Here is a 20186-nt window from a genome sequence, read left to right as displayed (position 1 = left end):
AATCATTGTCATAGGTACAAAGTTTGATCTTTATTGCTGTTCTGAAGTACAAACTAAAGAAATCATTTACGCAGTCAAAGGCCTACCAACTGACAAATATGTTTTTAAGTTGTACAACATATTTAAAACAATTTACTGACTCAAGATCAATTTTTTGAGTCATTAGCACTGACATAAAATGACTTCCTTTTTCATAAGAACGGGGTTCCGCAATCAAGTAATTTCCCAATACTATTATGAAAGAGTGCTCAAGTTGTACTCGGCACAGTGTGTACTGTTAATCAAGCTTTTACATTGCAAATTGTGGCATTGTGGTAAAGTCAAAAGTTCTGATCTTGCCCATGATGCTTTAGTTAACTACAGTTTGCCTAAGGTCATACATATATTATTACATCAAATACAAATTTGAAGCTATGTTTTGCGCGATAAACCTCATTGTAGATTAAATACAGCCATTGTGGTGGTGTTGCTGCACATGTAACATATGTAAACTTTCACTAAAAACCAACACAAGCATGTGGTCGGGTTATTTACTGTGGGGATTCCAATGAGGATCCTTCTCCAGCCTCCTGCTGTTGCCCCCTTTGTTGGCGCATTATTATAATTTAAGCTCTCCCCCACACTCTTGTGTTTGGCCTTTGACCTCAACTACTCTTTGGGTCGCGCTGAACACCATTATTTGGTTAGCACATCATAAAATAGCAAAAACTTCCCTTAATCTTGAGCAGCCAACCATATATGGACCAGGTTTGATTTTAACTGATATTCTACACAAATTAAGTAGTCAGTTAGTGTTGTGTTTGTATGGGAATCTTCCCACTCTGTTTCGTTCACTGCTGGGAGCTGTGATTTCACAGGGTCAAGCTGGGGGGAGGTGAGAGCGTCTTTCTTCAGCTCTCAGGGTCTTTTTAGGCACGAACAAAGAGTTCATTAGCATTAGCATGAGCTCTGCTAACAAAAGACATTTTCATCAAATCGAATTGACAAACAGGTATCTACAGGATTTGGGGATAACCTCAGAGGGTCTTTGGAGGAAAAAGTGGGGTTAATTTAAGAAGCATTTTCTTTGCTTCTTTGAAAGAAGACCGCAATATCTTTACTTGTATTTGCCTCAGTTTTGATATCTGGTCGCCATGAGTGATTTAAACGAAGTCCGGAGTAAGTGAAGGCAGACGTTGCTGCTAAATGCCTAACAAAGCACTTGTTATTAACAATGTAAAGAACAGCAGCTTCCCTTTCGCATAAAGCTATCGAATAATTAACCTGTCCCTTATCTGCACTCTCTTTCCTATCTTTGTTGACTGGCTCCACCTGGGGGGTGGGGGTTCGAAACCTGGTGTCCCCCCGAGGCGCCAAAATGGCTGAGGTCGTCTCCGCGGCGAGGAGCTGCCGACTCACCGGGAAGTTTGGCCCGTGAAGTGAGACTATTTGTACTTTCTGGGCGTCAAAGTTTCGATTTTACGCACGCGGACATTCTCTTCCGGCACAGAGCTCCCGCGAGCGCACAGCGCATCCAGCTCGCGCTGAGTCGGCTTTTCGTTCACGGTCCGCGAGGCTGCGGAGACAACAGCGCGAGCGCGAACCCCTCTGCGGAAGCGGTAGGTGCACCGAACTCGGACTTCTGCCCGAACGCTGGCAGCTGTTTTAGCTTTATTTGGCAGTCATTTCTCCTCTTCCAGCGACAAACAGCTGGTTTTTAGGAGAGCCTCCACTCGGAGAGACCAAGAGTTTTCAGGGACAACAGTGTTGCGATGGGAGCCAAGAACAGAGAGATGGAGACACTCGAATTAGCAGTTTAAAGAGAGGAAAATACATTTGCTCTCAAGTGATAAGGTTGTGCTTTTGTCATGCGACTACCCGCATATCCGGCTATTTATATATTTAAATCCAAAGCAATTACCCGCCTAATATGTCCCCAAGGATGTTTGATCTCGCTCACGTTACACTACTGGTGTATTTATTAGAGCATGTTCAGATTCTAAAATTGATGGGATTTTGAGGGATTACAATTTAAGTTTAAATTCCAAATGATTTGTGGGTGGTATCCACTGCTGGATACGACCTATTAAGAAATCCTATACAGATGATGGGAGCTGAGAGTTAATATTAATACATTGTAGCTACCGGCGCAAACACGCCTTTTTAAATATTAACCGAAGGTGCAGAAATCTACCCATTCGTTAAAATAATGACTAGTTTTTCATTTAAAGTAAATACTGTTACATTAATGATTTTCTCCCTGTAAAGGAACAGTAAACAGGCGCCGGTCCTTTGGGAGCCGGAGCTGTGGTGACACCAGCCTCACTGGTTCAGCCAGTAACCAGAACCAAGTGGAGATTCCGCTCAGCTGCCTTGAGAGTCTCGCTGCAGGAGGGTGCCGTTGCACTCTTCAGCCAGGAGGAAAAGTGGCCGATTTGCAGACATGCATCATTTAAGGACTACCTTTCTGAGGCTGCGGCCTTTAACCGGTGCACAGGCAGCTCAGAGATTGTCACAACCGCGCCTGTCGGTGACCACAGCGGGCCCACGGAGGGTTCCGCCCTCCAGACAATTGAACACGTCGGAGCCTTTTCTGAACGGCACCAGCACCAACTACATGGAGGAGATGTATTATGCATGGCTGGAAAATCCAAAGAATGTCCACAAGGTGCAGTATGCTTCCATGGTTATTGAAAATGTATCCTTGGTAAAACTCTTCTGAAACTTACAACGCTGCAACCTGCAGCCACCAAAGCGCCTGCAGTCGCTGTGAGAAGTGTTTTATGTTTGGGAAACCAACGTGTGGCGATGAGCCCCAAGTCAGGCGAGAGATCAACACGTCCTTCAGCGGACCGAAGCAGAGAAACCCTGTAGGATCACCTGCTTCGAACATTCCTCAGTGATAAAGGAAAGAACAAGGCCCTTGAAATCACTGTAGAATCCAGGCTCCGCCCACTAATCCTAAGCCTATAGGATGCTTGAAAACAGCACAGAGATGTGATACGATGCTAAAATGATTGACAGCTCAGTAGAATACTTAAAACTCTAGACACACCATATAAAAAAAGGTCTTCACAGTTTGCTCAGGTTACAAGTATAATTTAATCTCAGCAGTGTTGTTATTGATGTAGTTTGGCAGGTATCACTGCAGCATCGATCATCTTGCTGCTCATGCCAGCTTGTCATGCACGTTCAAAGTCAGCACCTTTGAGATGGTTTCGACCTGCGCGGCATCTTTTTGAAGTACTTTGGTTAAATCATCTCTTGGTTTTCTCTCTCCTGCAGTCTTGGGATGTGTTTTTCCGTAACGTCAACGCCGGGGTTCCACCTGGGGCGGCTTACCAGAGCCCCTCGTCCCTCCTCAAGCCTTCTCAGGGACTGACCGGTGCCCAGACACTTGTGGGGGCTCAGCCCAATATCGAGGAGCTGGTGGCGGATCACTTAGCCGTGCAATCCCTCGTTCGAGCATACCAGGTAAACTATACCAGGCCTGAACCAATGATGTCATAGCTGATTGTTTATTAACACTGCGTGAGGTTTTATGCAGTTATAATATAATTATTGAAACTATCGTCAGCTATGCAACAAAAAGTCGGATGTCTCAAACAAGTCTGGGGGACTCTTTTCTATTTGTACACAGATAAGATGTCCTGTATGTCGTGAGTGAGTGTAAACAACGATGAACTGTGTACACGCTTAGCATTTGTATGTATGTTAGTAGGTATGCATGTATGCTAAATGCTATGATTCTGAGCATTTAATACAGTAACACGAGGACAGCGAACCCATCCAGAAAACACTGCTGATAATGTGACACATAAAGGAAAGGGATTATGACTCACAGGACATTCTACTTTTAATAAACTATTTATTTTTTTACTTGCTTCCTCTTTGGGAAGAGTACATGCTAAAAGTAAGCTCCCTCTCTGGGCTTTCACCAGTGTTTACCACCCACTGTACAGTAAAATACAAGATTTATTAACATGCACAAATACACTAATACACATAGTCTGACCTGAGTGTTCCTGGTTGTAGGTACGAGGGCACCACATAGCAAAGTTAGACCCTCTGGAGATCAGCTGTGTGGACTTTGATGATGCACCATGCGCCATTGGCTTCCAGAACATTGGTAAAATCTCTTTTCTGTCTCATGTCCTCATTATGTTTGGGGATGTTTTGTGTTTTTAAACTGAAATCTGGTGTTTCTTAACTGGTGTAACTGGTTTTAACATTGGCACGGCTCTCCTCTGTCATCTTGGATCACAGCCTTGCCTTTTATCACCACATTCATTACCTTTTTATGTGACAGTTCCTGCCAGTCCGGGTTTATCTGTGTGTCCAAATAAACCCTCAGAATTAATTTGTCAGAATGTATGTTTCCTGTCAATCATTAACTAATGGCTCACTCATGCTTGATCCTGTTTCCTGCTGTGCATCACCACACATTATGAAACCAGCCGGTTTGACAGGCCTGCATGATCTGTCGCTGATTTGCCACCACTCAGCTCAAAATGGGATGTGTCAGTTTTGTCGCAGTGGTGCAAAGAGAACATATTGGAAAGCGTGCGCGGGGGCACGGGCACGCATGTGCGCACGTGTGTTGGTGTCATTGTCCCTGATGAAAGGGCCTCTTTGCTCAAAAGCAGGTGATTGTTTTGATGGTGCTCTGTGGCGATAAGGCCGAGCTTCACAGCCATCAAACAAACAGCAAATCCAAAAATGACACCTGTAACAAACGAGAGTCTATGGGTCTGTTCTGTTTGGGCTGCACCTCTGGAGAAAGGTGTGTGCACAGACGTGTTTATTGGCTCGTGTTAACCTTTGCTCAGTCACAGATGAGGCCAAACACTACTTCGTTACAATGTTACTCTGATTAGATAGCGACCAGACACACTTTGACTATTCTTTATTCTTTTTTTTTTTGACTTTGATGAAGGAATTACATTTCTGGGTGTGGGTCAGTGTGTGTGAGGAGAGCAAAGTCTAAAGATCCCTTATGCAGGACAGAGAGCTGACTCTGAGGTATAGGACTGAGAATGTCCTGCGCTCAGCGCAGCAGCCCCACGCTAATCTGCTGACAGTGATGCACAAACACTCAGTCGTACAACCCTCCCTCCGTCCATATCTCTGTTATGTGCACGCAGAACATCATGCACACTGGAGATAAACACAAACTCAGCCCAAGCAGCGGCCAAATAATTTTATCATCTCAAAACGCTATTTTAAGAGATAGATTGGGAAGTGGGAATTCTTAATTTCAGACATTTCTGATGTTTTAGCTAACATAGCTTCCACAGGTGACTAAAACTTACTTTAGTACCATCTAATTCTTTAGTTTTTCTGTATTTTCAGAGAATTCTTAAATGCTCTGGGAACCGTTGTGGGACTTTTGCGAAAATATCTTGGAAAGAACACTGCTACTAAAGAGAGATGTGGCAGGATTTAGTCCAGTTGGTGGCTTAAATAATGTAGCACATAGAAGAATAGAAGCACATAACTCATCCGAAATGTCATTAGAACAACTAAAGTTAAACAGAAGCTTCCCGGCTTTGCAACAGCGTCGTGACAGCAGTCACCTGGCTGCTCTGGATACCTAACTAGATGCGTAATGCTAAAATTAACACAAAGGTGAAACAATTCAGGATGTAGAACTTCTGCATTCTGCTGTTCTGCATAACCTAAAATAACATGCCTGATAAAACCAGAAGTCTTGCTTTTATTCATTTGCAGGTTATAAACAAACATAGCTGTCTTATGGCTGTAGTCAGACTCATATGTCACTGAACACACAAACGCTTTGGTGAGGTAAAAAACATTTAATTTAGCCTTACCTGGATCGGGTTTAAATATAACGCCCCATTCTCTGTGCAAACATCGACAGTTTTACTCATCAATGACAAAAAAGGCAAAGAAATGAGGACTAATCCCAGCCAGTTTACCAGCATTTTAAGGAAACCTGATACTTCGGGGGGGGGGGGGGGTTGTGGTTTTAGGCTGAACGTGTCAAGAGTGCAAGTTTCAACAAGGCTATTGTAATAGGTGGTTATGAATCCTTGTTCGGAATTTAAAAAGTCACATAAACTGTATCAATGTATTCACCAACACGTTCATTTTTTCTTTAGCATTTTTAATGTAAAAGTGAGCCAAAAATACATTTTTTTGCAGATGATGATACCCATGTGTGTCTTATTTAAACATGATTTGGCAGTTTAAATATAAAAGATAACAATCTGGACAGAGAAAAGGAGAGATAAAAAATGGAAATAACTGTACATAAGTTAGACACACTGAACTTTAGAAATGTGGAATCTTTAGGAAACTTTAGGAATTTTAGGAGTTGTCTGCCAGATGTGAAAACCAAATTCTACCTGTATTTTCTGATTTTCAAACTTCTTGTTCGTTTTGTCTTTCTTCATGTGATCTTCTGGCTCTGTTTTTCCCAAAGTTATACTTGTCTGTGCTTGTTTGCTGACACTTTTCTCGCCATTTCTACAGGTTTTAATGGCCTGGACGAATCCCATTTGGACAAAGTATTCCGGTTGCCCAAAACCACTTACATCGGAGGGGGTGAGAGCGCCCTGCCTCTCAGAGAGATTATACGTCGGCTCGAGGTGATGGCTCATAAGTTCCCGATCATTTTTTTCTTTCCTTAACTTTCTCCAAAACTTTAACATGATTGAAACTTTAAAATTCATCAGTTTTCCCAGAAATGTTCCAGAATCTTTTTCGGAAGGAGTCATATGTGAATGACTGACAATTTGCTGGAAATTTATAAAAGAGGCCTAAACAGGTCCTGAACATTTGACCCAAAGCTAAAAGACGCAGAGCATTTTCTTTCTTAAACATCACAACGCGCCTGTCTTTGCTGCAGATGGCCTACTGTCAGCACATTGGGGTGGAGTTCATGTTCATCAATGACGTGCAGCAGTGCCATTGGATCAGAGAGAGGTTTGAGACACCTGGAATCATGAAGTTCAGTCTCGAGGAGAAGAGGACTCTTTTAGGCCGGGTGATCAGATCCACAAGGTCTGTGCGTCGCTTCCTCAACACACCTCTGTAATCAGCTATAAAAGCATTCAAGGCATGTGGAAAATGGGGTTTCCGTGAGTCTGTGGAGGAGGGGAGAGATGCTGCCCTGGCTCAGTGTGAAGCAGCAGCGCCACCTCTTGTTCACAGGTTTGAAGAGTTCCTCCAGAAGAAGTGGTCTTCAGAGAAACGATTCGGCCTGGAAGGATGTGAATCCCTCATCCCTGCCCTCAAGACAATCATTGACATTTCCAGTCAGAGCGGAGTGGAGAGCATTATCATGGGAATGCCTCACAGGTAAAGATGGAGAAACGCACAATCACTTCTTCCAACAGGACGCTCGGTTTGTCAGACTGGAGCTTTACTGGTCGTGTCTCTGCCGACACTCATGCGTGCTGCGACTACATCAAATCTGTTCCCTGCTGCATCTTTTGTCCAGGGGAAGACTGAATGTGCTGGCCAATGTCATTCGCAAGGAACTCGACCAGATCTTCTGCCAGTTTGACTCCAAGCTTGAGGCTGCAGATGAGGTTTGAGACGGCAGCTTGTTGTGTTTTAGTAGCAATGATTGAAATACTTCACTTTTAATTCACCAACTGTAATATAAAAGTGGCAGAATAAACCTACGCAGTGTCTTGTGAGATCTTCTGGCATTATGTTCTGACCTAAAGAAGTCAAAGATGATTCAAAAAATAGGAGTCTGGAGTCGAGCTGCTCTCTTCGACTCTTCAAAATGTGGCTAAATTCTGACTAAAATCCGATTTCTTTTGTTCTCAGGGCTCTGGCGATGTGAAATATCACTTGGGGATGTATCACAGGTGGTTGAACCGAGTCAGCAACAAGTACATCACAATGTCACTCATGGCGAACCCCTCCCACCTGGAAGCCGTGGATCCGGTGGTGCAGGGCAAGACGAAAGCGGAGCAGTTCTACAGCGGAGACGCAGAGGGCAAGAGGGTAAGCTGAGCCAGGCGCAGGTGTAAACACCAAGATAAACATCGCCCTCTCTTCTTTGTAAGATGTTTGTCATGATGCTGAATGGTTGCGCAGGTGATGTCCATTCTGCTGCACGGTGATGCTGCGTTCGCAGGCCAGGGGATCGTTTACGAGACCTTCCACCTGTCTGACCTACCCTCCTACACCACACACGGCACAATACACGTGGTGGTCAACAACCAGGTGTGTAAACACCTGTAACTTAGTGATGACGGTAAATAGTGATGATGGTAAAACAGGAGGTTGTTATAATTATGTCAGCAGATTTTTCACGCGGTCACAAACCGCTCTTATCGTCCTCCCAGATCGGCTTCACCACTGATCCCAGAATGGCGCGCTCCTCCCCGTACCCCACAGATGTGGCTCGAGTCGTCAACGCTCCCATCTTCCACGTCAATGCCGATGACCCAGAGGCCGTGATGTATGTGTGTAAGGTGGCAGCTGAATGGAGGAACACGTTCCATAAAGATGTGGTTGTAGACCTGGTATGTTCAGAATTGGTTTTCCGCCATATTAAAGTCGCCTTTCTTCAAAGCAATAGAAGTTTGAACATCATTGCTGATGCCCGGTCGTGCTTGTTCTTCCCCGTATTCATCTCCAGGTGTGCTACAGACGTAACGGCCATAACGAGATGGATGAGCCCATGTTCACCCAGCCGCTGATGTACAAGAAGATCAAGAAGCAAAAGGGCGTCCTGAAAATGTATGCAGAAAAGCTCATTGCTGAGGGAGTCATCACACTACAAGAGTATCAGGTAAACCAACCTCGTACCTGTTGAGCGTTGATACATGCGTTCTGATGTTTATGAGCGACTGTCTCAGCTGTAGCTTGAATTTAGAGGTGATTCTGTCTTTAGCAGGTTAGCAGCCTGTTAAGTGCAGATAGATTTACCTTCTGCAGGATGAAATATCTGCAATGATAACACAACACGCAGACGCTTTGAACATTTCATAAGGGCACGCCTAAATTTCCTGGCATTGACTGAACAATGATCGTTGTCATCATTGCTGAAGTGCAGGCTTTCTTCTCCTTCAGGAGGAAGTAGCAAAGTATGACAAAATCTGCGAAGATGCGTACAGTCGCTCCAAAGATGAAAAGATCCTTCACATCAAACACTGGCTGGACTCGCCGTGGCCCGGTTTGTTTTGTTACCCCTGTTAAAGAGGGATATTTACTCATGTTTATTCATTCTTTTTTTTTTTTTGTTTACCTGTTTGTGCACCTGCAGATTTTTTTACACTGGATGGACAACCAAAAACAATGAGCTGTAACTCCACCGGCATCCCCGAAGAACAGCTCTGTCATATCGGAAGCATTGCTTCCTCGGTCCCACTAAAAGACTTCACCATACACGGAGGTCCGTCCACCGTCCTCCCGCTTCATTCCAAAAAGTGCGAGTTGATATCGCTGTTTTCTTTCAGGTTTGACTCGTATCTTGAAGAGCCGTGCAAACATGGTGAGTCAGCGTGTGTGCGACTGGGCTCTTGGGGAATATATGGCCTTTGGCTCTCTGCTCCAGGATGGAATCCATGTACGTCTCAGTGGTCAAGATGTGGAGAGGGGCACGTTTAGGTAAGAAGATGCCCTGAAAATAGACTAATACGAGTAATCCAGATCTGTACCACTGTCGTCTCTCTCCTTTCTGTTTCACAGCCACCGGCATCATGTTCTTCATGACCAGAACGTTGATAAGAGGATCTGCATCCCGATGAACCACATCTCCACCAGTCAAGCTCCTTACACCGTTTGCAACAGCTCGCTGTCTGAGTACGGAGTCTTAGGTAACCTCCTTAAACGCTCCGCTCCTGTAAGTCGTCGCTGTGTTTGACTTTTATTGACCTAGATGTGTTTCTGCCTGCTATTTGGTGCAGGTTTTGAATTAGGCTTCGCTATGGCCAGTCCAAATGCACTGGTTCTGTGGGAGGCCCAGTTTGGAGATTTTCACAACACAGCTCAGTGCATCATCGACCAGTTCATCAGTCCGGGTCAGGCCAAATGGGTTCGACAGAATGGCATCGTCCTGCTGCTTCCTCACGGCATGGAGGGAATGGTAAGATCACTGATCTGCAGCATTCTCCTGCACGAGCTCCAATAAGCCTGTAACACGTCACTTTTGTCCTCTTGCTCCATTTTGCGCCTTCCTCAGGGTCCAGAACACTCATCTGCCCGGCCTGAAAGATTTCTACAGATGTGCAACGATGACCCAGATGCATCTCCTGTGAGTTGGTGTCAGAAACCTGCTCAGTACAGAGTTTGTAGATAAAAAGTTTCTTGTATTAAAGTCAGGCTGCCTCCACGATCCTGTGACACCTGGAGGCACAGACTACCCAGGAGTGCCTCTAAATGACAGAAAGAGCTTCAGATTCCTTTCTGTTCCTTTAGCACCGTAGTAAGAATATTCAAGAATGAATTTCTAAATAAAGCTTCAACCACCTGATGCTCCTTTTCCTGCAAATCAAGTCAGCTGACCTTGGAATTCATGTCATGCCGAGAACTCCCATATTAGCTGAACAAACAGGAAATGACTAGAGCACAAAAGGAGAAGCACCAGTAATTACAGGAATGTTGCGTAAGGAAAGTGCTTTTATAAAAATGTGTGTGTGTGTGTGTGTGTTGGGGGGGGGGGGCACCTCTGCATTTAAAGATGTTTAGGTATCATTTGATGACCATGTCTCCGGTGTTTACCTTTGTCTCCACTGTCCGGCAGATTGTGACCGAGGACTTCGCAGTGCATCAGTTGTTCGACTGTAACTGGATTGTTGTCAACTGCTCCACGCCCTCGAACTACTTCCATGTTCTCCGCAGACAGATCCTGCTGCCCTTCAGGAAGCCCGTGAGTGTGAAACAGAGAACGTGACCCTGCCCACAACATGATGTTCCGGCTGATCACTCGTTCTGTTTATCTGACCGACACCAGCTGATCGTGTTTACTCCCAAGTCACTGTTGCGCCACCCAGAGGCCAAATCCAGCTTTGATGACATGCTGCCAGGTGAGAATTGACAGGACAAGTGTGGGATTTGCTGGGGAAATGGAGAAAATGAAAGACCCGAACCTCTTCTGTTCTGGAATTTACAGTAGGATTAGTCTCCGTGTGTAACTGCGTGTGTGTGCGTTATCTCGCAGGCACACACTTTAAGCGGATAATCCCAGATGACGGGCCCACAACTGTCGACCCACAAAAGGTGAAGAGAGTGGTTTTCTGCACCGGCAAGGTCTACTATGAGCTGATCCGAGAACGCAAGAACAGAGGCATGGACGATGCCGTCGCGGTCGTGCGCATCGAGCAGGTACGGTGCACGACCTTCTTCCAGGTGTCCAAACGGTGCCATGGGGTTAGAGGTCAAATTGTGAATCCATCAGCTGACGCAGGTCGATTGTTGTATTCCTGTTGCTCAGACGCGTCTCTTTCTCTCTGCAGCTCTCTCCATTCCCCTTTGATCTGGTGAAGGCTGAAATCGATCAGTACATCAATGCCGACCTGGTGTGGTGCCAGGAGGAGCACAAGAACCAGGGTTACTACGACTACGTCAAGCCCCGCATCTCCAACACCACCCAGCACCGCCGCCCCGTCTGGTGAGCTTGCTGGGGATTCCGTTCTGTGCTTCTAGTGCGTCCAGCCAGGCTGAGTCCTTGCGTGTGTTTCAGGTACGTTGGTCGTGAGCCTGCAGCGGCTCCCGCTACTGGAAACAAACACACCCATCTGGTGGAGCTCCAGCATTTCCTGGACACGGCCTTTGACCTGGAGGCATTCTCAGGAAGACAGTAGACACTGCTACACTCCGCCGGAAGAACAAACCTGCCTGCATTCACTTCTCCTTTGGCATCTGATTTGTCTTGACATATCAGGCGTAACACAGGTATAACACACTGTGCCGACGATATCAAAGCCGATCGCCATGAAACCTCATGTTCACGATGGTGGGCGCTACTTTCAAGGGAAACAAATCTATCCATTTATAAAGAAAGTCCTTTTTAAAGTTGGTTTTAAACTGCTGCTTGAACACTTGAACCCTGCAGACCCATAAATGCCTGAAAGAGAAGAGAGAGACAAACAAAGACCAGTTTATTAGTTTAGTTGGGAAGAGTCAGCGTAGCTCCTGTAAACGCTTTTGCTCCTTTACACCAAAGCAAAATAATCTACTCGTGGTTTCACTTTGTTCCCAGGTGCTTCAGGTTTTAAAGGTGGGGAAACCACAGTTAGTCATTGGCTGGATCATTTTTTGATTAAATTTGAATACTAAGTTAAAAACAGTTTGCTTAAGTTAGATAAGTGGTTGGGTAAATCTAAGTCTTTTTAGGTGCCTTCGTAGTGCCTATTTAGCAATTAGACCTTAGTGTCAGTGTGAGATTCTCCAACATATTTCAGCAATAAACCAGGGTTTTACACATCTCTGCCCTTTTACCACAATTAAGCATCAGCTCACAGGCTTTGATTCTCTGGTTGTTTATTAACTCCTTTATTCTGAGCCTTTTTCCTCTTCCAGTGACCACATTGTCCTGCCACACCACTGCAAATGTTTGTGCCATAAATACTTGAAGTTAATTTAAGGAGCAGCAATTACATCCTAACCTGAGTTTCCTCAGTGCCTCAAATCAGATATTTATTTTGCCATGTCATTTTGTTGTAAATGAATAAATATTACAGTTCTTTTAACAGGTGCTGAATTTTCTTTCTTGTGCTGCAGATTTAACATGTAAATAAATGGAAACATTTTTATGTTGTGGTCAAAAGCGAGCTTCTTCTCTGAACCGTCGCCTATTTCGCCGTTCATTCCTCAGTTTGAGCAATGACGACTGTGAAGCCGAGAGGTCAAAAGTCAGTGTTGAATATACTTAAATAACGTGAGCTGGAAGTTCTATGTTCCGCCCCTCGCATATGGCCGATGGATAACAAATGACAGGAGAAGACGAGCAGTTGAAATGAGTTTCCTCTGTACCGTTGCTGAGACTGAGGAGCTCGGACATCTGAAACCTCAGCGAGGAGAGGAGCCAGCTGAGGTGCTTTGGGCCTCTGAGAAGGTGTTTCAGACGTGTCCATCCAGGGGGCGACCACGGAACAGACCTAAGACATGTTGGAGAGGTTGTAAGCGTCGATTGGCCTGGGAACGCCAAGTGTCTGGGCCTCACTGCTTAGGATGTGCCCCCCCCACACCCTAAGCAGTTGGAAATGAGACAATTACTGTAATTGCTAAGATTGCGGTTTTTCTGCCTGATATTTATTTTCATGGCATTTTTTTGGTTTTAAAGGACTAAATGTTATTTCATTATAATATCATAATATAGTGCAGTTGATTTATTTATATTGCATTATAAATGTTTACATTATGAATAAAATCGGTCATTTTAGTCAGGTTATGACCTAAACTAAAAAAATCAAAAGAGACAGGAAACACGTCGATCTTAAACATGTCAACTTTAAACACTAGCTGCAAGTCTGCAAAAATTTAAAAGGTGCGTATGTGCTGATGTAACAAACAAAAACAAGAAATAATACACTCAAACATTAGTATAATGTGAAGATTAAAGCACGTTTCCTGATTTCTCAACATGGAACAGTACATTTCCCCTTTCGGCCTCACACTCAAAAATTGCTACATTATTATGCACGTGTGCATGGAGCTAAGGTGAGATGCAAGAAAAAGCCGAAAAGCTATTTGACATGACCGAAGCTGGTTCCCACGTAAACGTGGCTCACAGCAGACTCTTGGATAATTTATCTGACGAAGGCAAGCGGGTTCTGATGTAGTCAAACAGCTCCACGTTGAAGGTGCCAGATGCCTGCTGGATAGCACAGTAGTCCACCAGGAGCTCAAACAGTTCCCCTGTGGATCAAACATCAGTTTATCAGATGACACTCGGCTCCACAGGTGAACCCCTGTGCTGAGCACTCACCCACGGTGGTCCCCTTCTTCCTCAGAAGGCTGTAGGTCTGCTTCAGACCATGCTCCAGTACCTCGTCACTGAAGGTGAAGAACGCCAACCCCCGCCTGGCTCTTGCTGCCGCCATTAGCTGGATCATGGCTGAACAGACGGAGCAGGAAAAACAGCTCAACTTTCATCCTATTTTCATTATCAGCTGCCCGTCGGAGGGAGAGATGTTTACCTTTGAGTTGTGAATCTCCATTAAAGGCACCGCAGCCCCACTTTCCCGTGGCGATGTCGGGCTCCTCTCCCTGGCTTTTGAATCCGCAGTAGGCCTTCGGGGACACACATTCATATACATCGATGAGAATATATAAAACATCTTTAAAGTCTGGACCTGCACTCTGATGATACTCATTTATCCTGATCGCTATCTCAACGCTCAACAAAGACGTCCCCAGTACCTGAATCCTGATAGACATTTGAACCAAACTGCGGCACCTACTCTGCAGTCCCCTGGTCCGCCACCCCTCTCCCGATGTAGTAGCATCATAAATTACAGTATGTGCTCGCTGGGCTCTGTGCTGAGCTCAACACAGGAAGACCTGGCAAAAGTGCTGACATGTCGTTGGTTTGGGTCTGGGTTTTACGAGATTTGCTGAGGGTTCAAAAAACTAGATATTAAAAAGTATCAACTTTATTGCCTCATCTTGCAAAATATCTGTTGCACCATGGTGACAAAGACAAAGCAGCCCCTGATATAAACACACTGAAGTCATGTGACTACTGTGATGTTTGTGGCACACAGAAAAATTCCATTTTTTTTTGTCGATCTAATGTCTACTTGTATATTGACCACCGTGTGTTAATGTGCACACATTTCCACACGTGGAAAGCACCTCACCTTGTTCAGTTCCCGTGCCACCATTCTCATATTGTACTGCTTCCATTTGTGGTCAAAGTTCAAGGCATCAATGGCCAAAATCTGCCGCTGCCTCCGAGCCCACCTGTCCCTACAAACACGGCGTTCATTTCAATAACACATTAGATCCACAGAGAACCCGTCGTCCCTGGGGAATTATCACCTGCAGCCAGTCGAGCGGCAGCTAAAAGCGGAAACTACAGAGAAAAATTTAAAAGATTAAGGAAATAATATGGCTACAGCGGCTCAATAAGGAGTAATTTTATATTGATACATTTAATATTGATCAGCCTGACCGGTGCAACGTGCGGAAACAAACAGATTTAGGCTGTAGTTTGATTAGTAGTAGTAGTTTGATCAGGTGCAGCTGCTGAACATTTTCACTATTTTTAAAACTGTGCATGTGCAGTCAGGCGGAGACGTGAGAACCCTTCCAGCAAGGAGCGGGGGCATAAAGACTGAATTAAAATGAAGGTTAAAGGGTTACGCTCATCTGGATGCTGGGCCTAAGCTGACGTAGAAGAGAGTAGAGACTCCCTCCCAGCTAAACCCAGAGGCATGAAGCTGGACGGCGGGCTCTTACCTTCCAGTGGGGTCTTGATATGGACGTTCCCATCTGAAGCTGTCACCAAATCCAGAGTAGGTGCTGAACTGCTGAACTCCTGGAAAATAGACACAGCGATTAAATCCTCCTTGATCTTAGTGATGCATTCGTTACCCGTCTGGAGCGGGTCTCTGGAGCGTTTAGCACGTCTTTAGCTCAGATTTCACGACCGATGGAACGACAGCGATGATTACCTGTAACCACCACGCACTCGTTGTCCTGGAGCTTCTCGGTGAAGAGGCGCGACACAATCAGCTCTGGGTTCACGAGGAAAAGAATCTCTTCCTGCACGAGGCCGGAGCTGAGAACACCTCCGCCCAACAAGCTGTTGGCAAAATCCACCTGAAAGAAACAAAAACAAACGCCCCTGAGAACTCTGCCAGCAGGGGGCCCGTGGGTGCGCGGGTCCGTTCTTACCTGCAGCATGCCGATGCCTTCATCCTCGATGGTGCCGTACGATGAGACGTACAGCATATTCATCTTCTCCTTACAGCTGACAAGGAATGAAACAGTCCGTAAACTCAATCCATTATAGCCGGTTTGTTCTTGTGAGAAGCACCGATTTACAACCAGGTGGTTTTAAAACATTTTGGTCATTACCGCTTCCAGATTTGGACATTGGTATCGGTATCAGGGAGGCATCGCCTCTCAAATGTCACCAGTCCGTCCAGTTGGATTTCTACAGAGTTGCAGACATCTGGTTACATCACAGCACCGAATTCTCGCTGGTGTTTTGAGGATTTGGCACAAACTCACTGTCATCGGTCACCACTTGAAAGTAGTGCATGATGGCCTTCAGCTTCTCAAGCTTCCTCACTGAGCGGTCTTCGAAGAGTCTACGCACAGCAGAATTAAGTTCCAGATGTTCCGCTGATGTGGAGTCTACAGTCTAAAAGCATCACGGCGACGATGATGACGCCCTACTCACCTGTTGAAGTTAATGGTGGGGTAGTTGTGATACTCTGACTTGGAAATGGTGGTGTTGCGGTGGGGGAAGGTGCAGAAAAAGGCGTTGGCCAGCAGGCAGGAGATCTGAACCTGCGACAGAGTGATGGAAGCGGCTTTTCCTCTCTGAAGCAGCGGGATGTCCTGAAAACAAGGGAGGCCACAATCAGCGCGGCCGTCGCCACCCGCCGGTGGCGTTGGGAGCTTTGCGTACCTTCATCACGTATTCAGGCAGCTTCAAAGCCAACGCCGCGATCTTTTGAAAAAGCCCGCCGACGTTGATTTTCATCCTCGCCGCCCACTGAAAAGAGTCACTTACTCGGTCAGAGTGTTTAAACACTTCCAATAAGCGATTTGGATTCAGGAGCACCCACCTCAACGAATTCTTTCAGGGCGTCAAAGGACCACTGACCTCTGTACTTGGGGTTGTATTTCATGATGGCTTTCTGAGAACGGGCGAGAAACGGTTAAACACTTTCATGTTGGGCGGCGCCACCACGGTGTAAAAATATCTCCTAACTCACCTCCACATCCTCCGCGTTCACCGTTTTCTTCTCCACCAGCCTCTTGAGCTGCTTGGAGATCACGCTCCACCTCATCTCTTGCTGTTAAAATCAAACGGAATGTTTACTTCATCAGGGATCGCGGGGCTAGTTAGCCGCTGAGGCTGACTTCTGTTACACACCTTTGGGGTTGAATTACTGTACAACACGCTCGAGGGCGAGCACGGTAACTTCACATAGTTGCTCGACCATTTGTCTCTGCCTGGCTGGGGCACGATTCCTCCTGCTCCGTTGAAAGTGAACACCTGAGGAAGGACAGGAAACGTCTTTAATGCCGCACAGGCGCCCGGAAGAAACAAGAATTTGAAAACACAAACACGTCTGATCGAGCGCCTGCTTACGTCTATGAGAACCGCGTGTCTTGAGCTGAATTCCAGGGGTCCCAGAATTCTCTTGATCTTGGTAATCGTTTTCAGGTCCTCCAGGAAACAGCATAACGTCAGGTCGGGACAGCTGTCGCACTTCGTCTGCTGCAGTTTGTAGGTCTCTCTCTTGAGTGGAGCTTCACTGTTAGAGGTTCCAGGGGAGGAAAGGAAGTAATCGGCTTCCCACTTCTGGTGATATTTATCGGGCTTTTCTGTGTTGAAAAAGTCAGGCTGAAGCAGTCGTCCAACCTGGACACTGTCGTTTCTCGCCATCTTTGGACCTTTCAGTGGAAACAGAAGGGACTTTTAAAAACTCTAACCCCCCACATAGATTCAGAGTAACCAGCAGGAAGGAAGAAACTCTTATTAATAAACATGAAGAACACCCTCGTTTACAAAAAAACAAAAAACACAGTTGAAGCCTTGCGAGGCCCGATGTTTACGCAACTTTAGTCAGCCTACAGGAAAGAAACTGTCCGATGACGGACTCTTATCGGTCGAAGTCGAAGTTTTAACACTTAAAATGGTGAAATAATTGTTTAACTTACCGGGATTTTTAAGAACACCAAAGCCAAGGCAGCAGAAGAGGAAGACGTTTAGTTTCGCTTTTCGCGGAAACCAGACTGCGCAGTTCGGGGAATTTTAAATGGCGTTTTGATGACGTCCAGCTGCGATCTTTTGATTATTAGTCACGGGAAACTTTGACTCCCATGGAAAAATGACTCTACACTTAACAGTTACACTATAGAGTCATAGAACCAAACCCAATTAACGTGAAAAACAAGAAAAAGTTCAATAAAAATATAGCTAATTTCCTATACACACACACACACATATAAATATTACACATATTTACATAAGTATTACACATATTTTAAAAAGGAACCGTATTTTATGTATGTAATATATGTACACAAATGTCAAAATAAACAAGCGTCGCAGCATGCAGTACACCATGTCAAACACGTGGTGGCAGTGGTGAGCGAGTGTTTTCCCACTCGCTGTTTTACTGCCGTTATTTTTCCTGAATACTTTAGTCTCATTGTCATATCTGAATGATCAGGAATATCATGTGGCATCATATCTGCACTGCAGCGAGGCCAGTGTCAAAGGAGAGGTCTTTTACTAACATTGCCTTGGAATGATGCGTCTAAAATTGTTCCCTATTTATTCTATTATTATTCACAGGGTCGAGGATTTTAATGGAAATACCAGTGAAAATGTTATAATTATTGTCATCACATACCCCAATATAAAACACTCAATAGGAATTTTTCTGTATTCATTTACTTCTGTACATTATAAATTGTTGGCAGTCATTTGATCACAATCGAAATCAACTTAACACAAACATTTCTTAATCTTGATCAATGCGCGGTAACGTTGAGCTCTGCAGAGGTTCCTGACGGCCACCGAAGGATTTGTTCGCTCTGAGAACGTGACAGCAGAGTTGGTGGGAAGCTCGGGGGTGGACGCTGTCATGAGGTCTCGCTGTGATAGTCATGTGCGTGGCTACATGCGTGCTTTGCTCGGCGACGTGTGCGTGACTCCTCTACGTGCTGATCCAGGAGCGAGCCATGTCAGCCCGCTCGGGCAATGAAAGGGTGGAGGACCTCGCTCGCTAAAGTCATCCTGCATTTGTGTGTTATTCTGGGTCAGCCATTTCCTTGGAATGTTCCGCCTCCTGCCAAATAAAAGTCACTACAATGGTATGCACACATACGAGTGCAGAATCACCAAGATGACTTAAAAAGGCCTGAAATTGTGGGGCCGGGGTCACTGTGGATGCTCGTCTCCATGTGTGGCTGGTTTGTTTCCGCTCCTGCAGCAACTTTGCTCCTACTTTTGCTTAATTCTTAGCTCCTTCCTGCGACTGGACGCGTGGATATTCAGCGTGTCACACGCCGCAATGAAATACAGGCTTGCGAGCGCCACACGCTGAACCATCTGCTCCCTCAGTCCCATGAGCTGATTCAAAATAAAGATCACCTTCCACAGCTGTCACTTTGTCACCTTGATCCTCGATTTCCTGTTCAGGAAAGTGACGCTTTCGCAGTTTGCGCTTGTGAGGCGGCTCGTCACGACCAAAAGGATCAGATTAGAGGCTGTCAGATGCAGCTGGATGCTCATTCAACGCTGCTAATTCTGCAAGACTTTCCAATGAACTGACTTTTATGCTCTCTGCCCACACAAAGCAAAAATGAAACAGAGCGCTGCCAGCTTTGTTTTTTCCTCCCACTGTGCGTTGATTTCAGTAGTTTCTCTTTGTCTCCTCGGGCCCTCCCCAAATGGCCCTCTTTTCTTTCCTCCTGGGGTTCAGAATGGTGCAGCACTGATGGTTGTTGCACCTGAGTCAAAGCAGGGTCATGGCTACAGCCTGCTCTGCTGTCATGGCGGCGTCAGTCACTCTGTCCTGTGTGGTCGTGAAATGACTGCAGCGTGAATTGGAAAGAGTGTGCAAAGCGTGTCTACGTGCGTGTGCCTGTGAAAATGTACTATGCAGCAGGTCGTGGGGGAGGAAGCAGCAAGGCAGGCAGGCAGCAGCAGCAGCAGCGTGTAGAGGTGGTGGTGGGGAGTGTGATATGGATAGTGTGGAGAAAAAAAATGAAGAAATGGGAAGTCTCTGCACCTGTTTCCAGGGCAACAGAGGTCTGCAAAACACAGGCAGGTTGGACATTTTATTCTCAATGTGCTGCACTGCCCTCTGGCAAAATACTGCAGACCTCTCTAATGACTCTGAAACCTCATCGCCGGCCCCGTCGCTGCAGCGCCGTCTTCCACTTAAAGCTACACCCCTGCATGCATGTTGCAGCGTACTTCACCGGCACATGCAGCAATGCATGTAGGTGCTGGAGGTGCGGGGTGATTGGGAGGAAACCACAGATCAGGCGGATCATACATACGTGATCATCTGCGGGTGACG

The 20186-nt window shown here is 45.7% G+C and overlaps 2 protein-coding genes and 1 long non-coding RNA gene across 6 annotated transcripts; 1 reads left to right on the top strand and 2 right to left on the bottom strand.

The window, feature by feature from the left end:
- Nucleotides 1–1280: 1280 nt before the first annotated feature.
- On the top strand, nucleotides 1281–12737 carry ogdhb (oxoglutarate dehydrogenase b). 4 transcript variants are annotated; one of them, XM_057018944.1, is made up of 24 exons: nucleotides 1281–1418; nucleotides 1490–1598; nucleotides 2248–2647; nucleotides 3265–3453; nucleotides 4015–4108; nucleotides 6475–6590; nucleotides 6851–7005; nucleotides 7156–7302; nucleotides 7445–7535; nucleotides 7783–7962; nucleotides 8056–8184; nucleotides 8307–8486; nucleotides 8603–8755; nucleotides 9037–9139; nucleotides 9230–9358; nucleotides 9423–9573; nucleotides 9655–9782; nucleotides 9873–10051; nucleotides 10148–10219; nucleotides 10709–10834; nucleotides 10919–10991; nucleotides 11126–11289; nucleotides 11421–11575; nucleotides 11648–12737. In XM_057018944.1, exons 3-24 carry the CDS (start codon nucleotides 2423–2425, stop codon nucleotides 11766–11768), a joined length of 3060 nt encoding a protein of 1019 aa, XP_056874924.1. In that variant the 5' UTR covers nucleotides 1281–1418; nucleotides 1490–1598; nucleotides 2248–2422; the 3' UTR covers nucleotides 11769–12737. The 4 variants fall into 4 exon arrangements, with proteins under 4 accessions (XP_056874924.1, XP_056874926.1, XP_056874923.1 ...); XM_057018943.1 differs by having other exon boundaries at nucleotides 1346–1598; XM_057018946.1 differs by lacking the exons at nucleotides 10919–10991; nucleotides 11126–11289; nucleotides 11421–11575; nucleotides 11648–12737 and adding an exon at nucleotides 10462–10570 and having other exon boundaries at nucleotides 1343–1598; nucleotides 10709–10824.
- On the bottom strand, nucleotides 5676–11142 carry LOC130517258 (uncharacterized). Its single transcript, XR_008947662.1, has 3 exons — nucleotides 10687–11142; nucleotides 8773–8911; nucleotides 5676–8695 (listed from the first exon to the last, which is right to left on the bottom strand). It is a non-coding gene; the product is annotated as an uncharacterized LOC130517258 (long non-coding RNA).
- Nucleotides 12738–13196: 459 nt separating the features above from the next.
- pargl (poly (ADP-ribose) glycohydrolase, like) lies at nucleotides 13197–20142 on the bottom strand. Its single transcript, XM_057018971.1, has 16 exons — nucleotides 17812–20142; nucleotides 17240–17544; nucleotides 17021–17143; nucleotides 16860–16940; nucleotides 16710–16781; nucleotides 16550–16636; nucleotides 16319–16479; nucleotides 16147–16226; nucleotides 15991–16069; nucleotides 15808–15883; nucleotides 15585–15732; nucleotides 15370–15448; nucleotides 14769–14877; nucleotides 14106–14199; nucleotides 13895–14023; nucleotides 13197–13824 (listed from the first exon to the last, which is right to left on the bottom strand). Exons 2-16 carry the CDS (start codon nucleotides 17534–17536, stop codon nucleotides 13694–13696), a joined length of 1746 nt encoding a protein of 581 aa, XP_056874951.1. The 5' UTR covers nucleotides 17537–17544; nucleotides 17812–20142; the 3' UTR covers nucleotides 13197–13693.
- Nucleotides 20143–20186: the final 44 nt, after the last annotated feature.

This window comes from Takifugu flavidus, chromosome 20, assembly GCF_003711565.1.
Source record: "Takifugu flavidus isolate HTHZ2018 chromosome 20, ASM371156v2, whole genome shotgun sequence".
Taxonomy (NCBI): Eukaryota; Metazoa; Chordata; class Actinopteri; order Tetraodontiformes; family Tetraodontidae; genus Takifugu; species Takifugu flavidus.
The sequence above is the reverse complement of the archived record's forward strand: the minus strand, read 5'-3'. Positions and strand labels throughout refer to the sequence as shown.

Excerpts from the sequence above, each read along its gene's own strand:
- pargl (XM_057018971.1), bottom strand. The coding sequence starts at position 17,536 with ATGGCGAGAAACGACAGTGTCCAGGTTGGACGACTGCTTCAGCCTGAC. Across the intron at positions 17,144-17,239 it reads GACACGCGGTTCTCATAGAC|GTGTTCACTTTCAACGGAGC; the intron begins GTAAGCAGGCGC and ends GTCCTTCCTCAG. Across the intron at positions 16,480-16,549 it reads TGCCTGAATACGTGATGAAG|GACATCCCGCTGCTTCAGAG; the intron begins GTACGCAAAGCT and ends CCTTGTTTTCAG.
- ogdhb (XM_057018944.1), top strand. The coding sequence starts at position 2,423 with ATGCATCATTTAAGGACTACCTTTCTGAGGCTGCGGCCTTTAACCGGT. Across the intron at positions 10,220-10,708 it reads ATGACCCAGATGCATCTCCT|ATTGTGACCGAGGACTTCGC; the intron begins GTGAGTTGGTGT and ends ACTGTCCGGCAG. Across the intron at positions 11,290-11,420 it reads CGGTCGTGCGCATCGAGCAG|CTCTCTCCATTCCCCTTTGA; the intron begins GTACGGTGCACG and ends TTCTCTCTGCAG.